Here is a 26,384-nt window from a genome sequence, read left to right on the forward strand (position 1 = left end):
CTAAATGATGTGTTTCAGCTAATCCTTGGATTCTGGACTGCTAGCTCAAACACCATTTCCCACCTATTTCAGGTAAGTTATTTTTACTGCCTCCTTTGTTGCCCTATGGAAACTGAGTTTCCCTGCCGCTCTGGAGTGATGCGGAAGGATGGAGTTGGGAACCTCCTGAGCTGAGAGCTGCGTGGAAAGAGGATGAAGAGTATGACAGGCGGAAGCTCCTGCATGCCCTGTGGTGCAATGTGAGGATGCAAAAGTCTGTCTCAGTTTAGGCAGATGCCTAAAGGATATTCTCTTCCTCATTCACAGAAGGACCTGCAAAGGGACAGAAATGTTTCAGTGGAGCTTGATTTTTGGCCAGGTTGTGGAAGGATAACCAGGAAAAGCCTCATGCTCTACCTCAGATGTGCAGAGGAGTCATTTTTCATTCCTAAGCAATTAAGGTCACTTCAGCAGTGACTTGTTCTGACAGAGTCTTAAAACTTGTATGTAATGTTAGGAAAACTGGAAACAAAATGCTGATCACTTTGGATTTACACTGACTGACACTTGAGGTAATTATCAGTCTCTTTATAAACAGTGGTACATTAATCTAATTACGAGAGGATTTAGTGCCAAGCGTTTTGCCCCATGGTTAAATCCTTGAGATGCAGATGAGATGGTTGGCAGTGAAATTCTTTGCAGTAAAGCTTGCCATCTACTGGCACATCATCCATATTACCAGAAACATGGCAATACCTGCAGCTTTTACAGGAACTGGCGCAAATGACTTAATGTAAGAAATGCCAAGAAAAAGACAGTTTTAGCTTTGTTTTTTTGCTCTTGGATGAGATTATTTAAATTCATTGAAGTGATCTTGTTAGTGTAGGAATAACTGAGCTTATACTGCTAATCAACACTAAAAACACGATTTTGTCTGGTAAATGCTTCTGAAAGATCGGAAACCACTGTAGTGATACAAAACAATTTTTACGATGCTAGAAGTGCATGGCAATGAGGATAGAAGGTCAAAATTAAATTAGTGGAAAAGTTATCACAAACAGGGCAGGAATTTTGAAATTGCCAAAGCATTTTGGCCCAGATAATGTGATTGTTAAACTCTTGTTCCTCAGTCAAGCAAGTAATTTTGGAAAGCTCATGTGCATATCTTTCCTGACAATTTTGAGAGGTTTTTTTTTTCTAGATCCCATTTGAATCACGGGTTTACTGAATTCACGTCAATTTTTCAAAATATTCTTCTAAGTTAAGTTGATGAGATCAAAAGCAAAGTGAATTGATGATCCCCGACTCAGAGAATCTGATTAGCAATCTCAGCTACTCAAAGTCCCCAGATAAATACTTAGCAAATTGTTTGGGGTTCTTTGTGTCAGAAATATTTTTCAGAAAAGTCTTGTTCTTTCAGGACACAACTGTTCCTACAAGTTGGTGAAATAACATAATCAGCAGCAGCATTTAAAATTAAATTTCAATCACTTCTAATCACGCTGTTATGAACTACAGTTCGCTTGGCTGTAGCCATGCCTGCACTTTGCTAATCATCTCATTGTGCCTGGAGGCTGCTTGTAATTTGCAGTTCTGTTCTTCACATGTGCCGTCTGCCCCTGAAGGAGGACTCTGAGCTTCACAGAAGCTCTCAACACTAACAGCTTTGGAATCTTTTACATGTGCTGCAAGATTTTCTGACCTTCTTAACAGAGCTAGTCTATTTTCTAGGGGGGAAGAAAATCTGTGATAAGATAGAGAACTTCTTGATGTCCATATAGTCATCCTCACCAATAATTTTACTGTGCTTTGAGGACTTTTTTTCTTTCCTTTTTTTTTTTTTTTTTAACAGTTATTACTTTACACATTTGAATTAGAACTAGAAAGCTACACCAGCCAATGCAGATAAAGCAGTTCACAACAAAACCTGACTTTTTACTTAGTTGTACATTTTGGGAAAAAAAAATAGATAGCAGAAAACCCCTGGTCTTTGAGTTGAGAAATTAGATTTTAAAAATACTCTTAGGGAAAGAAGAACTGAATTGCAATTGCAAGATGTGGTCTATAAAAACTCCAAACCCCAACATCGGAAAATGTGTTACCTGTGGGGTTGGGGTGTTTTATGTTTGTTTTGATTTTGATTTTTAATTTTCCAGAGTAGCTTATATAATTGATATCTTGGTTGTGTCCAGTCACTAGAAAGAAAATTGGTCTGGGTTCTGTTGAATCAAACCCAGCATACAGCATTTGTTCACAGCTGAAGGCTTACACTGTGATCAAATCAGCTTACTAAAAACGTTCACAGAATAACATGATGGTAGCAAGGGTTTAGATAGCCCAGTGTCTGGAGTCAGAAACATGAACCTTCAATGCTCGTGCTCATTACTTGTTTGAAACCTGCCCTTGGGATTTTAAAACAAGTGTGTGAATCTGTGTCACTGAAATATCAAGCTCTGTTACTATACTGAGATCTTGAAATAATTATCATTTAACTGGAAATATTAAAATATTGCCCAAGGCATTACTGCTGCATGAAGGAGCTGTGGCTTTGGTGTAACTAATCCTCTCCCCATTTATCTGCAGTGCACTGTGACACAAAAAATACAGTTCATCACTATGCCAATAACTTCCCTGCAAAGACAGCCTTAGAAAGTTGTGGGTGTACAGATAGATGTTCAATCTTGATGTGTCGTGGAGAACTAGGGAAGAGATAAGCACAGCTGCATAATCAACAGGGACAGAGATTGGGATCAGATACCTTTACTATGGACTGAAAGGCAAAGATGTCACTCCTGGATCAGCACTTGGCAGATGGGGAAGGAAAGGACAGGAAACCATGTTCTGGATAAAACAGAGCCAGGTAAGGGGCTATCTTAGCCCTCCATGTAGCTTTTCCACGGAGATTGTTTGTAAGTAAATAATTTCTGTTTTTCCCCACAGTCTCAAACTTTCTAAGTATTGCACTTAATTGTATTTTACCCCTTCCCATCTCCCATTACCATCTTAATTATTCACTGTAATGAGCAGCTTGTAGTTACTGTGGTACTGTTTGTCCTTTGCAAGCTTCACCTCTGAGGAAATCACCAGACCCTACCTGCTCTATCCACAGCTGGGATCATTATATTGCTCAATCTGCTCAACGGAGAAGCATACTTTGGGAAGGGATGAACAAACTTTTGCAAAAAAACAAGCCCTTGTTGTGTCTGCAAATACTGTGGTCATAAAGAGTTAATCCTGAATCTTTAACTTCAGTTGTGTGTCCAAAACATCCTAGCATGTTGTTATAGAAACCACTTTCAGGCTTTAAATCTTGGGTCGCGTTTATTACCATAGTAACCAGCACCACACACAGGCAGGAAAGAAAAAGGGCGGTTACACAAATATTCCACTGATATCAAAAAAACCAAATTTGGGTTTAGGCACATTTGTATCAACAAAATCAAGGAAAGTAAATTAACTTATTTTCTGAGGAAAAAGTATGGTGTATTAGTGTAAGAGTAACAACTGAATAGTATTAAAATTTTAAATGGTTGTTTAGGTAACACTTTAAGTTAAAGCTATTTGTGATTGAAATTACAGAACTGGTTATTAAACCATTGTGTCCATTACACTCTTCCCCAAACTTTTCCATTCACACTGACTTGCTGCTGGTCCCTGAGAATGAAGGCAGTTACTGCTGGCTGTCATTGTCCTTCAGTGTCTTCTAACATTTGTGCCACCCCAGACTCCCTTACCCCATGAGCAGTGCAGCAGCCCTTACAGCTGCACCCACTGACCGCACTGAGCACCACAGCAGTGGGACCAGCTGTCCCAAATAAACAAACAAAAATGAGGTAAATGCTTTATTTACTTCTAAATGTAAATCTTTTTTGGCTCTCACTTTATTTGGCATCACAACCTAGTGTTTGTGCTGGGAACCGGAGGAGAATCAGGCCCAGGAGCTCAACAGGGCTCCTACGCATTGAATTTTTGGTTCAGTTGGAGGATTTTTGGTTCAATTGGACACCAAGGCACAGTGTTACTAGCAATGCAAATAGACTGGTTTCTAATGAGAATGAAAGATTTTATGCTCTGCTTCTTTATGTTTAGCACTACAGCACTGCAGTTTAAGTTGGTAGTTCACAGTGATCATCCTGCTTTTGCTGTGCACGGATATTTTTGTTTAAGATGTAGAACAGTGGCTGATCAGGCCAGGAGGCAGCTGATATCTATTACAGTAAATGGTGTGGACACTGATGTAGAAACTGAACTGATTTCTGCTGTGCAATCCTTGCTACTGTACACTCTCTGAATGTAGCTCTCCCCTTTAAGAGTTTCATGATATTTGTCCTCATTTTTATCTTCTAAGTCTGAAGAATAGAAGCAACATGAGTGTAATGAGGTATTCCTTGTCCCTCTAGAAGTGCTGATTTTTTTTTTTTATTTGAGGTCGCACAGCAGAATTTATTCTTAGTTGTACAGAACAGGACTCCTCCACACAGGGACGTAAGAGATAAATAGATAGGTGAGCAACAACTGGAATACATGGTAGTGGGAACCTGTGGGCCAGCTTCAAACTTGCCTTTCTATCATCTCTTCAGAGGTAAAGAACATAGAAAATCTATCGTGCTCAAAATCTGAAACAATTTTTTTTAGGTAATAAGTTTGATTGCTTACAGGAAAAAAATTGGTGATTTTGTAGGTTAAATGTCTTTGTCCCAAGGATTCAGTCAATACCTTTCCTGCCTGAACTGCTCTTAGGGCTTCACTAAAGCTGGGGACATCCTCAGCATGTAACTCAGGATACAGAGCCACATGTGTAAAGATCTCTCCTGTGAGATGAAGGGTTTTGCAGAAATAAAGAGAGAAGACCTTAGTGGTTTAGTTAGGGGTGTGAATTATGTCTTACACTTTAAAATGTTGTCCTGGATTGCCCTTGGTGAGGCTTCTTGGCATGTCTAGATGAGCTTGTTTGGATGGGTGGATTTGTGGTGCTTTTGTGAGCGGCGTTGCTCGTGCCTTGCTCCCTAAAACTACAAGCATCTACATCAAGCCTTGGAAAATTAATGGAAGTGTAATCTGCTGTTTGTAAACCCAATATCAGAACACACTGAGGGGTGCAACTGGTGCGGGGGAAGAGGAAAGATGAAAGCAGTGCTTGCAGTTGGAAGATACCAGCTGTATTTACAGCTGTGCTAGGAAGGCAGGCTAAAGTCTACACCTGGGAATTGGATGGCTGGCAAAATAACAAGGGAAAAGGTGCCAGAGCTAGAAAGCGCTGCAGAAGGACCAAAGCATGGCCTCCTTCTCCACAGTAGTGCGGGGATTTTGAGGAACACAGAGGGAGTAACGCAGCATGAAACTGTCAGTTCGTGACTTTGGGTGAAATCCAGTTGCTCCAGCCTCTGTGTGAATTCCAAATAATGGAAAATGAGGAGCAAAGGAGCAGTTTGTCTCTTGAAGAGGCCAGATCTCACTTTGAGAGACACAAGGTCTCACAGCTTCTCTGGAGTCTGGAAAGAGTTTAAGGCACTTTGTGTAAGACAGAGGCCTCCAGCTGCCACTGAATTCAGCCTCAGGAAGGAGCTGAGGGCTGGGCTGAGCCAGGAGATGCTGCCCCTCAAGCAGACCAGCTACCACTGACTTGCAGTGCTGAGGTTTGGGGTAGGTGAGAATATGCAAGCGGCTGAGCTCCCACTGTGCTCAGCCACTAACACAGGAGAGAAAAGGCACTCAGGAATGCTGCCAAATGCTGCTAAGAATGCCCCCAGTAGAGGGGCTAAAAACTTGAGTACAAAATTGATTTCATGTCCAAATTCTGGGTCCGTATGTTGTTTGTATTTGAAAGCCATTATAAGGCATCTTCTTCAGTCTCCTTAGTTTGTGGTTCTGTCCTTCATTACTTCTTTCCTTTTTTTTAATATGAAAAGAGCATGAAGCAGTGATTCTGATCATACAATGGCACATAAAGGTGCTGTGATTTTTAAATGTGGCCTCAAATGTCTGTAACACTGACCAGGTATGATTTCTTTCTGTGAGTCATAACTGGATAAGCTTAAAGCTCTGATTGCTAGAAATGCATCATAGCAGCCTGTAACATGGGGCAACTCTTAAAGTCTCTGGGTGCAAAGCCGTGTTCTGATGTGTGCAGATGTTGAGATTGGCTTCAGTAGGTTCTCAGTAACACAACTGAGTCGTTCAACACAACACAACTGAGGACTAGATGTTCCTGATGACATCAAACTGCAGCATATCAAAGTCATGATGCATGCTCCTGTTTCCCCAGACTTAAAAAAAGTAATCAGACCTGTGACAGATCAGCATTATGTGGCTGGACATGCAGTGCACTGTGATTTAAATGCCACAGGACTCAGAAGAAAGCTTCAGTGTGGCTACAATGCTCAGTAAGTACAGAGAAAGCAAGGCCATGCTTTTCCAGCATGAACTTTGTAGAAGAGGTCACATTTCAGCCCTTTCTGTTATGTGCTAAATTATTTTCTATAGAAATCACCTACAATTAGCTCTGCGTGAACTAATTATCAACTGGGATTTCAAGACTGCTTGGGGAAATTCGCAGCTCCTGTGTTTTGGGACAGGCTGGAGTCTCACGGCGGGAACTGGCACAACCCAAATTTCCTCAGCTGTCCTGCTGAGCCCCTGTGCTGAGGGCAGCTTCCCCTCAGAGCCAAGGGCATAACACTGAGATGGGGGAAGAACAATGATGTGATCATGATCTGCACAAGTTGCCCTCACTGACTTCATACAGACAGAAATCAGGCCCAGCAGAAGGATATTGTCATGTGAACTTCTGCAAAGGGCTGGCCTTTTGAACACTGGTTCTAGTGACCCGGGAAAGTGAACACAGTCATGGCTCTGACACAAAATCCATGGCAGCATTCCTGACCTGCAAACTGTATTGTAGCATCCTAAAAACTCTACTGACTTGTAACAGAGCAAGAATGGATTTGTTTCATGGTTTTACCACTTTTTATTTCCAGAGCAGGCTCAGAAGCACTGAGGAGGAGCAGCTGACCTAAAGGAAAAGTAGGTATTGAAAACCCACTGGGATACCTTTCTCTTAAACCTTTTTAAGATGCTTCACTGTAGAAGTAAAACAAAACCAGAATATTGACCAGCATCAGGGTATGCCCAAGAGCCTTCCGTGGGGAATATGCTAAGAAATAATCCTTCGATGTTAGAAGAATATCACTAAAAGTCAAATTGTTAAAGCTTAATGTGATGGCGTGTTGTAGAATAAAAACACCTGCCACTAGGGCATTAAATATCTGCTATAAGTGAAGAGGTATCCAGCAAGCCTTTATCAAAATTAGATCAGTACAACTTTTGCCAGTAAAATAATAAAAAATTAAAAACCACGAATAAATAAACGTTCACCAGTAGCAATCAGTATAGTAGAGTAATTTCTTAAAGGCTTTTAAAATTTCTATTTCCCCTTTAATAGTCTCCTTTATTTTCTCTGTTTATTTAACGTATGTAAGAAGTAGATCTGAGTCCTCGTCTCTCCTTCCTTTCCTAGTTCTCTCTTCCCTGCCTTAGATTTTTTTCCGTGCATTCTCCTCTTCTTCCTCTGAGGCCTGATCCAGAGCAGACTTGGATTTCCAGGGCAGGGATGGGAAGTTACAGTAAGTTTGAGTGGCTGGTAAGTGAGCCCGCAGTAATTGTAGCCTCAGGACTCAGTGTCACCAGTGGCACTAGCTCCACAGGGTAACACAGATGGCTCTGTGCTGTGCTGAAGTGCTCACACTCCTCAGGATGATCCAGAGGACAATAACGCTGCTCTGGCCTCCCACTCCCCTGGATATGAGGTTTAGCCATCCTGTTGCAGTGACAGCAGGGTTTTGTTTCACACAAATCTGCTCTTCAGACACAGGGAGAGCTCTGGGTGTTGGTGGTGTGGTGGCTGGGGAGTGGAAGATAAGATCAGCAAGCAGGAGGAGGGAACTAATGCCTCCACAGCTTGACATCCACGTGCTTACTCTATCTCAAGAAGCTTTGGTGCCGTGCAATGATGAAAAAAGGAAAAGAATATGCTATTTTGGGGGAAGGGACCTTCCTCATAGTACTGGTCCAGACTTGCCAGTACAGGGTACATTTTAGGGCAGCATCCTGCCCTGCTTTATATTAAATTATGCTAAATAAATGAATGAGATCTGTGTGACAGCAAGGGTCTGGCTAGGAAAAATTTAAGAAAGATTTTATGGCAATAATGAATAAGTGATAAATATCTAGTGACTATCTTGCTGGGAGCATTTTTTTTTTTTTTTTTGCAGAGAGATCTACAGTGGGGCTTGTTTTATGATCCCAAAGGGCACTACACATCATAGTGTGCTGAGAGGCTGCAGAATGGATTGAGAAGTAGTTCTCAGTATTTAATACCTAGGGAACCTCAAAAGCCATTTCCTCTTAGGATCACATTTCCTTTGATCATTTGGGTTATTAATTATAGATACCTTGAACAGAACAAGGCACTGTTACTGTACTCCTCAAACAGAGTCTCATTTAAAAGGAACAAAATATTGTACTTAATTAGGGGTTCAGCTCTGGTGTCTTTTCAAGGCACTATGGTATTGATTTGACCATGGTAGCCTACTGTAGCAAATATTATGCCATTAATAATAAAGGGAGCTTGTAGACATAAAAGTGTAGGAAGGAAGCACCAAAATGTTTGTCATTCAGCTTGCCAGAGCAGTTGGAGTGTAACCATCCAATATAGCATTTAGAAGAAATGCTGTAGTCTATAGTTAAAAGTGTTTGCACTTTTGTGGAGACCTTTCCTTTTTGCCATTTTTCTTAATTGTATCAAGCCCATGCTTCATCAAATGAATTCAGGCAGAAGCATTTAAAGCTTAATTTTCTCTCTGGATAAATGGAAACATATTGTTTCTGCCTTGACTCTTAAGGTTAATTTTATGTCTGTTCTGTTTTTGTCTTAACTGTTCTTTGGTCATCTTGATCAAATATATAAAATTAGCCATAAAATTAACCAGGTGAGCATCAATTTGCGTATCAATTTGCTCCCTTTACTCTTAACTGAATGTGAATGTGTTGATTCATCCTTGTCATCAACAAATTGTATTAGTTGACTGAGAGGGGTTTATTTCTCTAAGTTCTGGTCTCATAAGAAGCTTTCATTAACATTTGCTTCACGCTGCAATCTTAGAGATGTATTCAGGAGTTGTTGAATTGCATTCATAGGTTACCTCTGAGAAAGCAGAGGGGTTGGTCCCCAGCCATGTGGGTCACATTCCTGTTGGGGAGGGTATGCAGAGGCAGGTCTGTCAGCAGGTTACAAATTAGCACCTCCAAATTAGCTGCTCCCCTGGCCCCTCAGGGACCTGCAGGGGAATTGGGCCAAGGTGTCACGGAACGGTGGAGCCCAAGCCTCTGCCACCTCATTTGGCTGTTGGATGCCAGGATGGCCCTGCAGTTTGAGAGGTGTTGGAGAAGAGCCTGTGCTCTGTGAGGAGAGGGGCAGCGCCTGCCCACCAGCCTGGCTGTCCCCAGGGGCTCTGAGGCAAAGGGAACAAGCTTCAGACTGGCTTCCCTCCCAAATTTATTTAGGGAGAAGACAGAAGGCTGTGGTAGTGGAGGAAGAGAGGGGAAAATATGCTCCTCCTGGAGAGGCAGTGCTTTTGTGACCTGCAGGGAACACCACAGAGCAGGGTCATCTGCCCTGTTGATGAGCTTCTGCTTTGCAAGGGATGAGCTTTCACTGTGCTTTTCAGGTAAGATGTGGATTGTATGCATACCAAGATAATATACAGTAGTTTTTTAAAGTAATTTTTTATTATCTAGGTGTTCTTGTAACTACTAAGAATTTGGATTAGTATCAGAACTATTTATGCAGGGATTTCTTTTCTAAAACAAACAAATGAACCACAAAATAAAACCCAACAACCCTCCCCACATGGTTCCTGATGATCAGAATTCCTACTCAAATCAGCAGTAATTTTGTCAAATTATTGAACCACAAAGCTTAACCTGTCAAGTACATGTAGGGTCAAGTACAGCACTTCAGTATGTCCATACTATACCCGGTTAAAGAGTTGCTCAGAAGTTTAATTCAACCAGAGAAATATTTGCTAAGCTTACCCCACTTGTGCTGGGTTTTTTATCTGTTATCCCAACACTTGGTATTTGTCAGACTGAATGCTAGGGAGTGATGCTTTCTTTCTATGCTCCTTTCTTCTAATTTGTGAGCCAACAAAACAAAACTCTATTTTACTATTAGCAAAGGGAACTAAAGCTCCAGCTAACCTGGTTTCTTTTTCCTGTGGCGACGTTTCTTTTCTGGCTGCCCCCAAAAGGGATCCCAGGTTGAATGGCATACTTGGAAAAAAGTGTAGCTGGAGAGTTCCAAGTCAGCATTTCACAGAAATTCAGCATCCCTGTTCCCCAGGAGATGGACTGAAGTATCTCTCATAATGTGCCTGAACTCATGGCAGTAAGAGGGATTGTCATCTAGGAGCATCTGAATTTCAGGTACAGAATCTGTAACTGTCAACTGACTTCTTTGAGATGACTTTTTCCAGCCTTGGCTGAAGTCTTCCTTAAAGTATTTTTTTATTAAAAACTCACTAAGAATGTGGTTTGGAAAAAGCAAGATCTTGTTTCCACTAGCCTGTAAATCTTCACAGTTCCTCAACAATTTTCATAACACTTTTCCTTCTCCGCATTGTCACGGCTGTTTGCTGCAGTGATTGAGTTTTCTTAACTGTCAGAACAATGTCAAGACAATGTGAAGACAGTGTCAAGGCAAATATAGAAGGGTGACGGTGTGAAGGAGGGAAAGAGAAAAGAGCTGTCAGTACTCAGAGTGCTCTGTAGAGAAAATATTTCCATGATAAAACCATTGTCACTATGCACAGAGCGAGAGAGAACAAAGTGGAGGTAATTAAGTTACTGCAATATGAACTATCTGGATGACAACTTGGAGTTAAAGAACTTAGAAAAGCAGTTTGTGAGAATGTCTTTTGCCCATAACTCTTGTCCTGTATCATCTCCTAGATGATGCTCCCTAATACTTCTTTTCTCTTTCTAAGCAGTGTACCTCAGGGAAGAAAGGTATTGCATCGCCCACTGAGGGGAAGGTGAAGGGTTATCCCACTTGATGTGATCGCAAGACACTTCATTAGGTGTCATGAGACAAGACCTCTGTTTGTGGATGGTCAGCACTGAAAGGTGCTGAGTGTCCTGCTGCCAAATCAGTGCAGAGTTAAGGCGCAATTTGCCTTCACAGTGGTTTTTTTTTTTTTCTGAAATATCCTTGGAAAGGTGGCACATTGTCACGAGGATGAACAAACTACAGATGTGCAGCTCATCTAGGCCTAAATTCTGGCACCAAAGCCCTGTACTGCACTCCATCTCTACTGAAGTCTTGTGCAGAGTGTTAACCTTTAGAACAGTTTTCAGGTTTTAAAATTAGGCACTGGTCCTGCAGCAAGTCTGTGAATTTGATCTTTGTGCTTGTACTGTTCCTTCCTCCTCAACCTTAGAGGTGTGGAGAATGAAAGGGTTTTCTACTATTTCTGTCCTGTTTCTGGACATCAGGATAATCAGATATAAGAGGGTTTAGATGGACATTTGTGAATACAATTGCAGTTCTGGAAAAATAAATATGCTGTTATCAATGCTTTCTAAATAGCATTTTATAAATCCCACTGGAGAGGTTTAAGAAAATTGAACTTGTAAATAGTTCCATAAATTCCACAAAATATTTCAGGCATTGTATTTTCAGATACAAGAATTAAGTGTTAACTATTCAAAATTGAAAAGGCCAAGTCTTTTCCACATATTGCATTTACATATTTATTATCATTTATTTTAAGGAAGTAGGTTGAATAGTTAACAGATTTTCCTACTTGTTGCATATGAAATAACCGAACCATAAAAATGCTTGCTTTTCTGCCATTATCCTGTTTCTGGGTTATGCTTATTTGCAATTCATGACACCATTAAATATAAAAGCATCGAGCCTGGGTGACCCATTGGGATGAACTTCCAATTTTACCCCCAGCTACAGCAGCAATGCTCCAAGGAATATGAGTTATTCTTTATATGTTCAAAGTCTAGGTTCTATATCACTGAAGGTTGACTTTTCCCCCTTGCCCAGTTAAGGTTTTTTAACCTGAAAATATTCTGCCATTTTGGATTGAGCATCAGCTGGAGAAGAGTGTGTTTCTTGCCTGGGGCTCAGATGCCTCCTGCCATTAGTGTTCACACCTCAGCCATCATGTGCCTCCAGTAATCGCTGAATCTCTCCAGTCATCACAAAGGAAGGGCTGTGGGATGGCAAGTGAGTGACCTGATCCCTTCAAGAGGCAGCTAAGAGTCATCAAATAAAAGAAGTGATATGGAAATTCTTACAGTTAGCAATGGAAATTGCACATGCAAAAAGTGCCTCCATTTGTTATAAGAGTGAATAAACAATAATGCCACTTTTAAAAAAGAAATACTTGCCATATTACAGATCTCTCAGGCACAAGAAGAATCTGGAAAACTCTGTGTCCTGCTCCTAATACATATCTATATTAATGTGTGTGTATAACAGATGAAGGGAGAAACACAAGATCTAATTTTAGTGATTTGATCAGGGAGATCACTTGGATTGTGTTCACAGCTCTCTCACTGCAAGCGAGGTATTCACCTTGCCCTTCTCAGCTCAGCATTCTCACCTATAAAGCTGTCGTGTGCCTCCTTGCAAGCTCTGAGGCCCAATCTGCTTATTTGTTGTAAAGCATGCAAAACACCTCACAAGGAAAAAGCTGAAATTATTTTCATGGGAGGAAATTTTCTCTGCACATTTGCAAGGAAGAGAAAGAATCTAAAAGAAGTCTGTTCCTCCACATTTGTGTGACTCTGCTGGCTTTGGGCACGACCACACCTTTAAGGATAAATTTAAAGTCTGCAAATGTCTTTGAGAGAGTCTAAACTGATGTCTAAACTCAAACTCAATGTACAATTTTAAGTGCAGGGAGGACAAATGAGTTTTACAAGGTGAAATGCTGGACTGACCTTGAACATGAAAGCAGAGCCCTTGGTATTAGCACAGAAAAATGTTAGATTCCAAGACTTCACTTGAGAAGCAGAACTAATTAGAGAAGATTAACAGAAATGAAGCATGTAATAGCTGGAATAGGGCATGACTGCAGTTTGAAAGGCTGAACCACTGGACCTCTCATCGAGGTCAAGATCTTAAAAACACTAGACCTTTTTTTTAAAGGCAAGTGACAAGTTTTACAGATGTCCCTGTGGCAGCTGAACAATCATTATAGAATTCAAGCTCTCCTCTGTACATAGGAGTTTCCTCTGTGTTAAGACTGTTTTCATCCTTGATGTCTGGGTACATTTCTGAGCATGGGGTCTTTTTCAGGGGCATATCCAAATTCCTACTACTTTGCAGGGGGTCCTGAAGAGACAGTAACTAAGTCAGCACTACAGCGGTAACACCGTGGAGACTTTTTCTTTGGTTTTTCAATGAATCTAGTAACTGAATTTTGTTTTGTTTTTTCCAAAAGGAGTCTGAAATATACATTGCAGTCTCTTTCCTCATACTTTCCACTTCACAGTTTTTCCTGTCACTAACCAGCTTCCAATGAACTCTAAAGACCTTTTATTACTGAATGGTAAAAAATGTGTCAGATTTGGTGGGACAGCATTTCTGATACACTCCCTGGAGTGACTGCTTTGCCAGCATTGTAGTAATGGGCTCAGCTAAAATCCAAGTGATTCACATGGAACAGAAAGGGGTGGAAGGGACTGTTGGTGATCATCTAGTCCAAGCCACTGTGTCAACTAGAGCAGAAAGCTCAGCACCCATTGTCTATGATGTGACTACTTCTCGGAACTTTCTGAAATGATTTAGTACAAGTTTCTCATTTTTGGAAAGCCACGTTTACTGTAAGCATGTGTAACCACATGCCTGTGGTTAATGGAAGTGGTGGCACTCATCAGGGATTGCAGAAAAGAAGCAGTCACCCATGAAGACTCAAAATTCTTCAGGCTGATTCAGAGCCCTGACATAAAAGATGTGCAGGTTTAAAAGGCAGGAAAATCCATCTCTCAGCTCTCTGGGTGTTTGTAGTTATGCTAATAAAAGTCAGGAAACGGTTCCCCTGTCTGTAGAAATGTTGACACAGTATATCTGAAACTGAAGCACAATTAAAGAGCGTTGGCAGGTTGTTGCGTGAGTGCCCTCTAGAATATGTTTCTGTGTTCACCCAAAGAAGAAATGGTGCAATTCAAGATGCAAACACATTTCTGATGCTGCTTATCTGTTGCACAAAAATCTCAGTAAGTGTAATAACAGTCTCCCTTTGCTTCTAGTAGTATTGAAGAATGCAGTCCCCTCAGCGTTTAGTTTAAGAGCTGGATTGTAACAAGCAGAGTAATTGTTGCCAGGCAAAGTATCAATCTCAAAATCTCAAATATTTCAAAGGACATCATTCTCCATCTCCTTGAAAAGAAACTATTCTTGATTACAACCCCTAACTTCCTGGTTTCATAAGGAAAGCCATGCTGGTCCTTGCTGGACATAACACAGCATCTTCACTGAAATGCAGTGTCATTCCCTGGCTTCTTCTCACTGGCATTGCGCATTTAACTTAGGAAGTTAAACCAGAAAAAAAAACCTGAAATCAACTCTGCCCAAGGTTCCTTGTGGAATAGCAAAAGTACATACAACATATGTCTGTGTGACTGCAGCAAAACTATTGCCAGCTTGGAGGCGTTGGCTGGGGATACAGGAGGGCCACTGTAAGGTATTTTTTTTGGTCCCCGGGCAGTGAGAACACTTAGAGACATCTCTGGGAACACAAAGTGCCTGCATGAATCTGTGGGCAATTCCCCAAACAAAATGAAGTATGGAGTGTTTATGGCTTTAAGGCTGTAATAGGAGTGCTGTAAAAATACATCTGATTTTGTTCTGTTGGGTGCAGAGAACTAAATTTCTCCCTTTTATTCCTTTCTATCACTTGTCAGATCATTAGGTCAGTCTGTTATTGGAAAGATTTTTATATCCAGATCCTTCAAACGTGTTCAGTGCCAATCCTTCCTTCTCCTGTTTAATTCCATTAAAGTTTTGCTCCAAACACCTCTCAGTTTTGTCACTTCACTACTGTGGAAAATGGTGGAAGTTCCAAGTTGCCCGCTTGTTTTTTGGGAAACACAATGTTCTTTGGAAACAGCCTTTTGAATGTGAAAATGGCAATTGATTTTAGTAACTTTAATCTTCTTGCACTTTTCCACGAGCTCCAAAATGGGAAGATGTTAGACTAAATTGAATCAGACATTTAAGACATACTCGAGAGAAAACAGAACAGATAGTTCTTGTTATATCAAACAGAGGGCATTTTTACATGGACTAAGGCTTGCAAAATGTTCAGTACCATTAGTATTGCAAATTGAATTACAAATGTCATCTGTATTTAATGAGAGAGAAGGGATGGGTTTAGCTAGAAAGGCTGAATTGGTGAGTCCTACAAAATGATGGCCAGATTTTTGCCTTTTGCAGTTGCGTTGCAGAGGCACCTATTTGCATTCTGCTCCAAGTAAGTATACAGATAAGGATCAAAAAGACTTGGATCATCATTCCACAAACACATTTTTCATATTTTCCTACATTTTATGGTGGGAATCAGTGGAGGCTGGCTTTCAGAGTTCTTTTAAGATTGAACAGGGAAAAGAAGAGCTTACAAGAGCCTTGCACGTTTTCATCCCATTTAATAGCTCTGATGCGATCTCTGATACATCAGTGTCATTCCCGGGCTTCTTCTCACTGGCATTGCACGTTTCTTTTGTTATGCAGCCACTGTTTGCTTATTTTACAAGATTGGTGCCTTCTCTTTCTGTATCTTATTTATGAGGTTATCAAAGGAAACTAAGGGGTAGTAGTGTTTTTGCCTTTCTTATAGCCAGCACACCCTTCCTGCAACAGAGGTGGCTGATGCCCGAGGATCAGCACGGTGATGTGTATTAGTTCACACACACTCTCAGGGGCTCTCTTTCCAGCTGTTGGGAGGGTGGTGAGTTACACTGCAGACTCTTCACTGCAGATACCAGAGCCTGATCTCTTCTTTGAGCTGTGTGGACGGACACTCACTCTGTTCAGACTCATGGATGGTTTGCCATACCAGAAGCAGTATCACAGCTGCTTTTGAAGTACCTACAAATTGTCATGAAGCTTAGCTAAACACGTCTGAAGCTACTGCTGTACACAGATGTCTCTTCAAGGCCACATTATTACAGTGAGAGTTATGGGTTCCCTGCTGTGGGTAATCTGTCAGTGCAGGTTACTTAAATTGCAGTTGCTTGGATCCTTGCAGACTGATGACTGTCTATCTTTCTGAGCCCTTGCTTTGGCTTCCTGTCAAATTATGTTGTTTTCAAAGTCCTCTAGCTCACATTCAAGGAAAGAAAGAAATGTGTCACAGTCAAATTCAGAGCTAGGGCCCTCCTTGTGGAAGAAAGAGCTAATGAAGTGTTCTGTATCATCCCTGCTGGAAACCCCACCAAGGGAGACTGGAACTGTCAAGAGAAGAGTGTGGCCAGTGTATGCTGCCTCTCATGCTGCCCATAGCCTCCCTGGCAGCCTGGATGTGAATTAGAGCATCTCTGGCCTTTATTTCAGAGGGCAGTCAGACTTTGGTAGCACCACAGTATAGGAACATAGTTGTACCTCTCAAAAACCTCAGCAAAGGAACTGTCACACCATTGTGTCCATGGCTGAGCTCTAAGGGAGAGGTACAAAGTTTTGTTTGTTTACCCACAGCCTTGATCTCAGTCACTGTGATTGAGGGCACTTTGATGGAATGTGTCCTGTCTGCAAACCCCCTGACTAATGCAGTTAAAGATGCTTTGTCTGTCTCATTATTCAAGGAAAGGTTTAAGGGGCTAGGCTGCCAGTATGCTCAGCCTTGGGTAGGCAAGCAAGAGCAGTAAAAAGAAGCAAGGAGTTTCTTCTCTTTCCCCCCAGCATCCACCCAGGCCACAATTATTCAGGCACAGCATTTCCCAGCACAGAAGGACGCACCAGGAAAGTGCCCTGATCCTCGGCTGCTGGAGCGGGGACACTGTGTGTAACGGGTTAGCAGCCCATGCCCCTTTTCTACCCACAGAAATATTTAGCCCTTGAAATACTCTGATTTCTGTCCCCGCTGATAAGATTCCAGGCAGGCAGAAGCTGCCCTAACCCTGAAGTTGCAGCAGCCTTGCTTTGTTGATGCCTGGAGAGGGACGTTTTGCTGGGCCTGGAGGAGCCCTGCAGAGCTGCAGTGGCAGCTGCGTGGTGCCCGCCGAGAGGCCCTGTCAGCTGCAGTCTTTGTCAAAAGATGGAAGCAGCTTCCTGTTGACCCATTTTATGGCTGAGTAAGATATAATCAATACAAAGTAAACATAAGAATCTCATTGTTAAAGGGTTTATCTGAGCTGTTGGGGTTTTTTTGCTGTTTGCTGGTGTGAGAGGGCTTTCATACAATGTGGCACTGGGAATGGCTGAGGAAACAGAGAAGTACAGTGAGAGCTGACAAAACATGTCAGTCCCTAAACCCAACAAATTAATCTGTAATACCAATCTAGAAAATAATATGTATCACTTATCTCCTTGCTGCCTACTGTCTGTGACTCCAGATGAGTCAATTAGTTTGAAAAGCTTCCCTTAGAAAACGTAAATATCAGGACCTTTTGTCTGTTTTTTGGCCATCACAAAGAGCAAAGGGAATACTCAAGGTTGCCTAGAGATTGAGGCCTTGTCTAAAATATTTTCTTAATGCTGGGATGTGAATTATAAAAACAAACCCAAAAGTAGAAGTATCCCTGGGAAGTCTTTGGCTGCAAACCCCTGTAGGCAGGATCAAAGGCACTTAGGTTGCTATTTCTTTAACTTATTTATTAGAGAGAGTTAAGCAACATGGACTAAGACATATTTATTTATTGCTTTGTAGCTGGCTGGAGATATATATATACACATATATATTTAAACCTTGATATTTCACAAATAAGTGGTTTTTTTCTCCATTAAAATAAAATGTTAAACTTCTCTTAGATGAAGCAGAATAAGCAGAATGAAGACTCCTACTCCAATGTTAATTTGTTGCACTGTATCCAGAATGGCCAGTTAGAACAGTTTCCTAGGAATCTACTGCTATTTGTTATTGTGCAAAACGTTCCAGTCTTGCATTTCCTTTTTATATGAAGTGAGAAGCTGGCAGGTTCAGCAGGCAATCCATGTTTTTCATTCCTTTTCAGGTTTCTGACCGTGAAAATTTTGATATTGATAATCCATTTATTAATTATATTTTCTTGCATCATACTGCCGACATATCAAGTATACTCAAAATGCAAGTGAAAATATAAGTGATTTCACTCCAAAAGCCAGAAGTCAAACTACAGAATCTCTAGCATGGGGGTACTATCTGTCCTCGTTGTAACGAGTACCTTCAGTTCTTATTTTAAGTCTAGGGTACCAAAAAATAAGAGTAGGTTCTTGATGTCTCAAAGAATGAGAGTAAATTACTTTCTCATTGAAATTTAGGCAACAACTCTGTTGTTGCAGCAACACAGGGGGCTGGGTTCAGGGCTGCCCTTGTTTTGCACAGCAGGTAATCCCCAGCTGTGCAGAAGGGAAGGGAGCCATCTCCTCACCCTGCCCAAGAGCTGTGCCTGAGCTACCCTGGAGCCTCAGTGCCACCACAACCTTTGGGGCAAGTCCCCACCTGTGCCTCTCTGGGGCTCTGTCCCCTGCGATCTTCAGAGATCACCCCTAAGGTGGTGCCGACTGCCTGCTGTCTGTGTAACTCCAGCTGTGAGACAGCAGTCTAGACAATCTCTGGCAGATATTTATCTAACCCATTCATTAAAAAGTTCTGATATAGAGTCTTAATTACCCTTCAGTTGAGATAGTTCACACAAATCTTCCCTGATGTATGTGGAATCTATTATTTTCCAGAGCCTGCCCTTCTAGAGGTCACAGGGAGCAACTGATCTCATCGCCATCCTTGATTGCCATTCTCCTTTGTGGAGGTAAGACTGTAATCATGTCTTCCCTCAGGCTTCTGTTCCTGTGACCCTTTCTCCAAGGGCACATCTTTCTGAATGTCTTTCTATTTTTGCTGTGCCTTTCCAGCATTTTCCTAATTGCCTCTCTCTTGCTCACAGCAGCACTCAAAACTGGATACAGCCAGTACTGAATAGTGGTCTGATTGCTCTCCTGTGTCTTACATGTCATTTTACTGTCAATGCATAACAGCAAAATATTTGCCTTTCCCTGTAACTTTTCAGTGGGGAAGTACACAATTTGGCCATCAAAATTTGAGCATTCTCTAAACAGCACCGGGTTGGCTTTTTTCTGAGCTTCCTCGAGCAGAGAGGAAAAGGTATAGAGATTTGCACAAGGAAAAGGCTCCCTGGGTGCTTTAGGTTTACCAAAGTAACACAGGGAGAACAAAAAACTGTGGATAAATTGATGGATGGATGGATGGATGGATGGATGGATAGATAGATAGATAGATAGATAGATAGATAGATAGATATGCAAACTTTGTGTGAGGGCACCTTTGAAAGGTTTATGTATATATTGAAACATTAGGTTTATATCCTCTGCTTGTACGAAACGCTTTAACTTTCCAGCATCAGTTTCTCTGGTACATTATCATGGATACAGGATAACATAACAGGATAACAGGGTTTCAAGATCTGTGTGAGGTCTGTGCTGCTGGTTAAGCATGAATGATAGAACACCCTTTTGCACAACCTCCTTTCTTGCCCATCAGACTCTTTCCTAATACATCATTAGTCACAAACAACACCTGCTTGCAGAGACTGATCAGTATCTTTGCTACAGAATTCCCTTTTTGTCCCATGACTGTGAACACATCATTAAGTGTTTGTGCTGTATTGCCAAAATCACTGTCATTTGAGGGCTAAATTTTTTGAAGATGCTGATTTCTTGCACTGTAATTTCTGAATGACTGAACAGGATGTGGGGAAATGTTTAACCTCCAGAGGTTCTCCGTGGTGACAGTTCCCAAGTTACAGAGCACACAGCAGAGAGGCGGTCTGTAACCTGACATCCTTACTCTGCTCTTGGAATGGTAGGTGTAGCACCCTAAGGATGACTTGTAAGAACTTGAACTGAGAGACTCAAATACAGTTATGGTTGGGGTGTTCTTAATGTCACTTTTACACATTTATCTTGGAGAAGTTATTGCCTTTTTTAAAAGTTACAGGGCTACTAGTTTTCATTCTTAAGATTTCATTTCATTCCAGAGATAGAGATGTTATCCATAATAAAATATATAAATGAAAAGGAAAAACAAAACCAACCCAGCACCATTACAAGTGGGTCTAGAAGCTGTTGCTTTTAGCTTAGGGAAGATGATGGCAGACATCTGAAGGATGTTTCATTTTTGCTGTGCTCCAGATGCAACGTGTGACAGCCAGGAGGGAGGCAGGGCTGCAGGGCTGCTGGTGCCTGTGCTCAGAGGCTGCTGAGTGCAGCTCTGACAGGCTCAGCTCCACGGAGGGCTAATGAGGAGCTGCCGAGTGGGCTGTGAACTCATCAAACCACGCTAACAAGACTTTGCTGGAAAGCTCCTTACATCATCCGAGTGTGCAGGAGGGATGAACAGTGTGAGCAAAACCACAAATCTCTTTATAAGCAGAGCTTTATTCCTAACACAGTAATTAAGCAGTAATTAGAAGTTTCGTGAGTAATGGGAATAGTTGTGGGAAATTAAGAGTTCTTGTCCATGGGGAAAAATTGCATAGTGCCAGCATCTCAGAGGGGTGGAAAAAGGCTGCAAATAAAGCTCAGATATTTTGCTCACATTAGCAGCAATCCCATATGAATTTCCATTCTTAATTTATGAATATTTGAACAACTTATGAAGCATTTTTTTTGAAGTAAATAATAATTTTTTTCAACTCTGCTGAAAGGTCACTAAAATGGAAAAAAATAGAATCACAGAATTGTTTGGGTTGGAAAGGACCTTAAAGATCATCTAGTTTGAACCCCCTGCTGTGGGCAGGGACAACTTCCACTAGACCAGGCCTTGAACACTTTCAGAGATGGGGCACCCACAACTTATCTGGGCAATAGTTTTGAGCTTAAAATATTATTTTCTGAATTTTTGCAAAAAGAAAGGCAATTCTGCAGTAGTGATAGATAATCCATTGTAAAACTTGTTAAAAAAAAAGAAAATATCAGTACTTGGATGTTGAATTAAAAGATTCTGAACTTGACTTCAGACAGAATCACTTCCAAAACTGATATGACATATGTAAATATACCTGTATTTATCATAATTTCTCGTCCTCTATTTCATAAGCAACTCTCTGCCCACAGTGTCATGTTTGTAATTCCTGTTAGACAATAATACAGCAGCATTGAGTTATCAGTGTTGTGCTGGATTTGGGACATGCTTCCTGTCAACTCTTGTACCTAATGATTCATGGTCCCTCCTCACACAGAGCTGGGCATCTCTGGATGTCCCCAGATTAATTTTCTGTGAGTAGCTCATTTGGTATGATTTGTAGAAACAAATTATATTCACAAAATGCCATATAACCCAGCTTGTATTGAATGCTTGCATACAGTGTTCATGGCTTCAAAATACTATTAATTTTCCAAATTCTCGAGAATAAATAGTTATAAGGAACATCCTGACTTTAAGCAGGACCTAAGATGAGAATCCTTTGAGAAGACAAGTCCAGTAAATTGATTCTAAAAACATAATGTCTGATACAACTTTTATAAATATCATCAATCAGCTCTGTTCCATTTTATCCTTAGCTTTTCTATCTTGGTCTTTCTCAGCTTTAATTTTTAAGTAGGAAAGTAATTGCAGTCAATTCTTCTGCTTCTATTTCTGTCTTATCTGTTCACAGTTATGTTTTTATTAACAGAAACTGTTAGCAGTTTCAAACGATGTACAAACTTTCTAAAGAGAAAATACCTATTGAGATCATTAAATACACAGCACTGATAGAGAGATGGTCCTGAGCCTGATTCTGGCTCCCAATGCAGCTGCTCCATCCTGGTATATCAGTTTGTATCACATCATTTTGCAACAGCCACAGTTCTACCTGAGAAAGAGAATCCTCCAAGACTGAAAAGCCCCTTGCTTGAGACTGGCCATATGGCCGTAACCCAGAGAAAACCCGTGCCACGTCTGAGGTGTCATCCCAGTTAAAAGGGCTAAGGAAAAGGCATAAAATGATATTCAATTACTTTTCTCGCCTTTGGCATCCTGCACTGAGCAAAGCTCACCCAAGGTGAAAGCCAAAATTTGTATTTATCTTTTTTCTTTAAACTGATTCTTGGGGGCTTTTTTTCTTGTTTACTTTCTAGCAATGTTTTTTTTTTTTGTGGATGATGTTTTTAATGTGACCTTCTTAATTTATAAGAACTTTACTTTTAATTCCCTTTCCCAAAGCTTTTATATTTTGTTCAGATTTGCCTGCCTCATGTATAAATGAAATTTTCTTAACACTACTCCTATTACTTTCTTTTACTTAGATAGCAGACTCTGTCTTAGGGACTTTCTGGTAGTTAGTCCTACAGGATGTAGACTTTGAAAATTGCTTTGTGGAAGTTAAAGGTCCAGTCTCTTTTTTTTTTTCCGTTTTTAGGATATGTCCTTGTTCCGGTTTGGCAAAATTTAGAAATATACAGTCCTGTTGTGAGTTAATTTAGAGAAAGCACTTTGGCTTCCCTGATTCACATCAGCACGTCCCCAAAAAGAAAATTACTAGCATAAAATGATGTTTCTATGACATTCTGTATTTGTCTTATATCTTCAAGTGTGGGATTTTTTTTTTTTCCAGTGCTGGTTGATCCAACTGCATCTGTTTGCTTTTTAGTCTTTAATTTATGTTGGGCTGTAAACTGTCCAAGTAACAATTTGAGTGATGCAGCAACAGAAGGTGACCCAGATTACACAACACTGTACGCTAATGCCAAGTCTTCTTGTTTAATGGCAGCTGCTCAAAGCTTTGTGTTATTGCTATTCACATGCAACAGACACAAATCAAACAGCCTCCTCAGGCACACATCCCGCAGATCTTCATTTTAAACATGTTCAAGAGCTGCTGCTTTTCATACACACACAGCAGCCTCACCAGCTGAGGCCATTTAAGCCTCCTTGGCTTGTATTTACTCTCAGCCATCTGACACAATTATCAAGGAAACCCATTGTGACTTCCACTATTTTGCACACTTCTGTTTATGTGGAAGTTTGCCGAGAACACTTTTTCTCTATAAAAGTAGTTGGACTTTCATGCTCCCTCATAATGGACATATTTACAACACCAAACACATCACAGTTGTTTAATAACAGCTTTCTCTAGAAGTTATAATTAAAAAAGTATATATAATAAAGCAATGCTACTAAAAAATGTAACATGAACAGTTTAAGCAGAGGATAAATTAGTCTAGATTTCAATCAGAAAGGTTTAGATTTACTGAATGAGTGGTATCAAAAAGCAGACTTTATAGGTACAGTTTTAGCAGAATAATTTATTGCTGTACCTTGAATATGTGAAGCAACAAAATGCTTTCATTCCTTATTAAAAAAAAAAAAAAAAGTTGAAGCACAGAGATCAGGAAAGCTATCAAGCAACGAGTTCATACAACTTAGTTTCGTGGACCAAATCTTTTTGGCATCTCCATCAAATTTTTAAAGCCTTCTGACAACACAAGCTTTCTGCTAGAAGTGCATGTCTAACCATCTCCCCAGAGGACATGTCAGAACAATAAGAAAAAGTGCAAATCTTACTTTTTAAATGGATGAGCAGCAAAAAACTGAGGTAGAAGATGAGTAGAGAGTTAATTCTTGAATGAGCCATATTCATCTTGATAGGACATCGTCTGCCGAGTTGCCTGTTGTCCAAAGGGCTGGTGCTGATCCTCACTGCTTTCTCCTCGTGTCTGAAGCTCAGGGCACACCCGGGGCACCCAGCCCCCTACGAGCCATCTCTGCCCGTGCCCCTCCTCAGCCTGCTCCCTGCAAACCTGCAGACTTTGATTCAAAAGGCAGTTGTGCTTGTTAAGGTTTTACTTCGGCAGGTCCGAGTGATTTTTCAAACCCGGTGCAGATTTGTCTGGGAGCTGGACTGGAGTCTTTCCCCTTTGTTGCTGGGGACGGCGCGGGGAATGGTGCGCCCGGCCGTGCCTGGCTGTCCCCGCACCGCAGCCGCCCGACCCGGCGCGCTCATTGTGTGCCGCCGAGCCCCGGCGCACGGCGCTCCTCCTCACCCACAGCGCGAGCACTTGACGTTTCCTCGCACAGTCAGCTCACGAGCACTTCTGCTTTCTGAGTTTTTTCTGCTATCTTACACCAATAGCACATGAAGTGAAAAGGCGAAACATCCCCATTCTCAATCTTTTTAGATAGTAGTTAGATATTAGCCTGTTCTCTTCCTCAGTATTATTTTTTTTTTTTGTTTTGTAGTTATCGTTTACACTGGATTCACTAAAAGGCACACTCCTGGCAACTGGCGCAGGACCTCTGAGCTTCATCGGGCTGTGTTATAATCTTGCACTGCTCATGGAGGAGCCGGTCACTTGCAGGACCAGGAGGTGTCATAGCAGGATCGATAAGAGAAGGGGATGGCGGCAGGGGCTGGACTCCCATTTGTTTATAGCCAGGGCTGGTATTAAACAGCCGTGGCTGGTGCAGGTGCCATCAGCCTGCCCGTACTCGGGGAGCTTTCCCCAGCTGCCACGGCGGCTCCTCACCCCGGCACGGCACAGGGAATGTCCTGTTTGTGCCCAGCGTTGTCTCAGCGTGCCTCATCCACGGATCACAACTGTGTTCACAGATAAAATCCTTGTCCTGGTCTAGCAGAAGGGAAGGTGTGGGCAGGCAGCAGCAGCCCCAGGATTCATCCCATGATCCAGTACAAACTCTGGCCCTCTGGCACCTCACACACCCAGTTTGTGTGTCCACTGTGGGGAAGCTGTGCCACAGCAATGATTGCCACAGCGCCATTCTGGCTCTGAGGCCAAGACAGAGATGAGCTGCCTATTTGGCAGTGAATCTCCTCCTTCCATCACATTCACCTCTACCAATCCTCCTGGGCCTTGGCTCTTGGCACTTGCCCTTCTTGCCTCAGTGAGAATCCAGGCGTTCCCAAGCCCAGGAACAGCCTGAAAAATCTGCTTGGTCATTGCTACGTTATGTTACTGTCAAAGAGGTAACACTCAATACATTTGGTGTTGTGTTTGTGCTCCCCACTTCAGCAGAATGTTAATCCCCAGTTCAGGAAGCCTTTGATAATGAGTTTAACATTACACGTATGCTTAACTGAACAAAGTACAAGCTGAAAGTCAAGCATATGCTGAAGGCCTCAGATGAGTAGGGAGCAGACTGTTGATGCCAACATGAATCCACTCAAGCTGTTTATAATAGGTAGGTACTTTCACATCACTCATTAAGCTCAGTGAACTGATTAATTTTAAAATGTCTCCTGCAGCAAAGCTCCTCCTTCTCTCCCATCCCATTCATGTGTAGCTGCACTCACCCACTGCTGACCTTGTGGCACATCTTTCCAGACCCTCTCTTCCTTCTCCTGGCACCAGCAGCTCTATCATCTGCTTCCCAGGAAGCCTCCACTCTCACACTCCCCTGAGCCTCCCTACTCTGTTCACCAGCTCTGGTCTCTCTGATGGCAACCCAGGCTGAATTTCCTGGCCAAATGTCATGGTCTGTGAGCATTATGATGAACAGGGGTCCTAGTGGAAAGTACTTAGATAGCTATCAAGTTAAATACAATTAAATGGCTAATTGTAGTTTTCAGCTCTTTCAATTTCTAATCCACTTTCTTTTATATGTACATTTATAGTTGTTTGGATGTTTTCCTCTCCTTGCCATCTGTCTACTTAGTTTCTGTTTGAAATTATCCAGTAAGAGATATAATCATTACAACGTGAGCATGAAAATACCACTCTGTCATTTGGGAATTCTTTTGCTGGACTAAATTATGCAGTTTAGCTCAGTGCTGATTGCCTGCTTCAAGTGCGTTTTATTTAAATTTGTCACTATATAACTTACTTAGAACAATAATATTTTCTGAATTCATATACTAATCAATTTAAAAAAGAAATCCTGTGAATATTCAGAAAGATAGACCCCAAATTTTAGCAAATACAAAGTTTTAAATTCTGAGGAATATATGGTAAGTACTGCAAGAAAAGTCACATCTACTAAATCTGGATATTTTTCTGAAAAATGCACAAGTACCTGTAAAATCTGTACTCTAAGCAAACTGAGCACTTCTCAGACATATGGATATGCCACCAATTTGAGAACTGAAATGTATTGTATTAACACATATACTGACACTGGAATTAAATACTCTGCCATGTAACTCTCTGGTAATTACAAAACATACAGCAAGTGCATGAACAC

The 26,384-nt window shown here is 41.4% G+C and overlaps 1 protein-coding gene and 1 long non-coding RNA gene across 2 annotated transcripts in view; one reads left to right on the forward strand and one right to left on the reverse strand.

The window, feature by feature from the left end:
• Positions 1-24,213, reverse strand: part of CRB1 (crumbs cell polarity complex component 1) — a 100,809-nt gene extending 76,596 nt beyond the window's left edge. Inside the window, exon 1 of the mRNA XM_039555980.1 lies at positions 23,751-24,213. Coding sequence (XP_039411914.1) covers positions 23,751-23,826 — 76 coding nt within the window. The 5' untranslated portion in view covers positions 23,827-24,213. The remainder of the gene's footprint in view (positions 1-23,750) is intronic.
• On the forward strand, positions 290-7,086 carry LOC109145952. Its single transcript, XR_002047671.2, has 4 exons — positions 290-551; positions 2,563-2,839; positions 6,245-6,362; positions 6,957-7,086. It is a non-coding gene; the product is annotated as an uncharacterized LOC109145952 (long non-coding RNA).
• Positions 24,214-26,384: the final 2,171 nt, after the last annotated feature.

Source organism: Corvus cornix, chromosome 8 (genome assembly GCF_000738735.6).
Source record: "Corvus cornix cornix isolate S_Up_H32 chromosome 8, ASM73873v5, whole genome shotgun sequence".
Taxonomy (NCBI): Eukaryota; Metazoa; Chordata; class Aves; order Passeriformes; family Corvidae; genus Corvus; species Corvus cornix.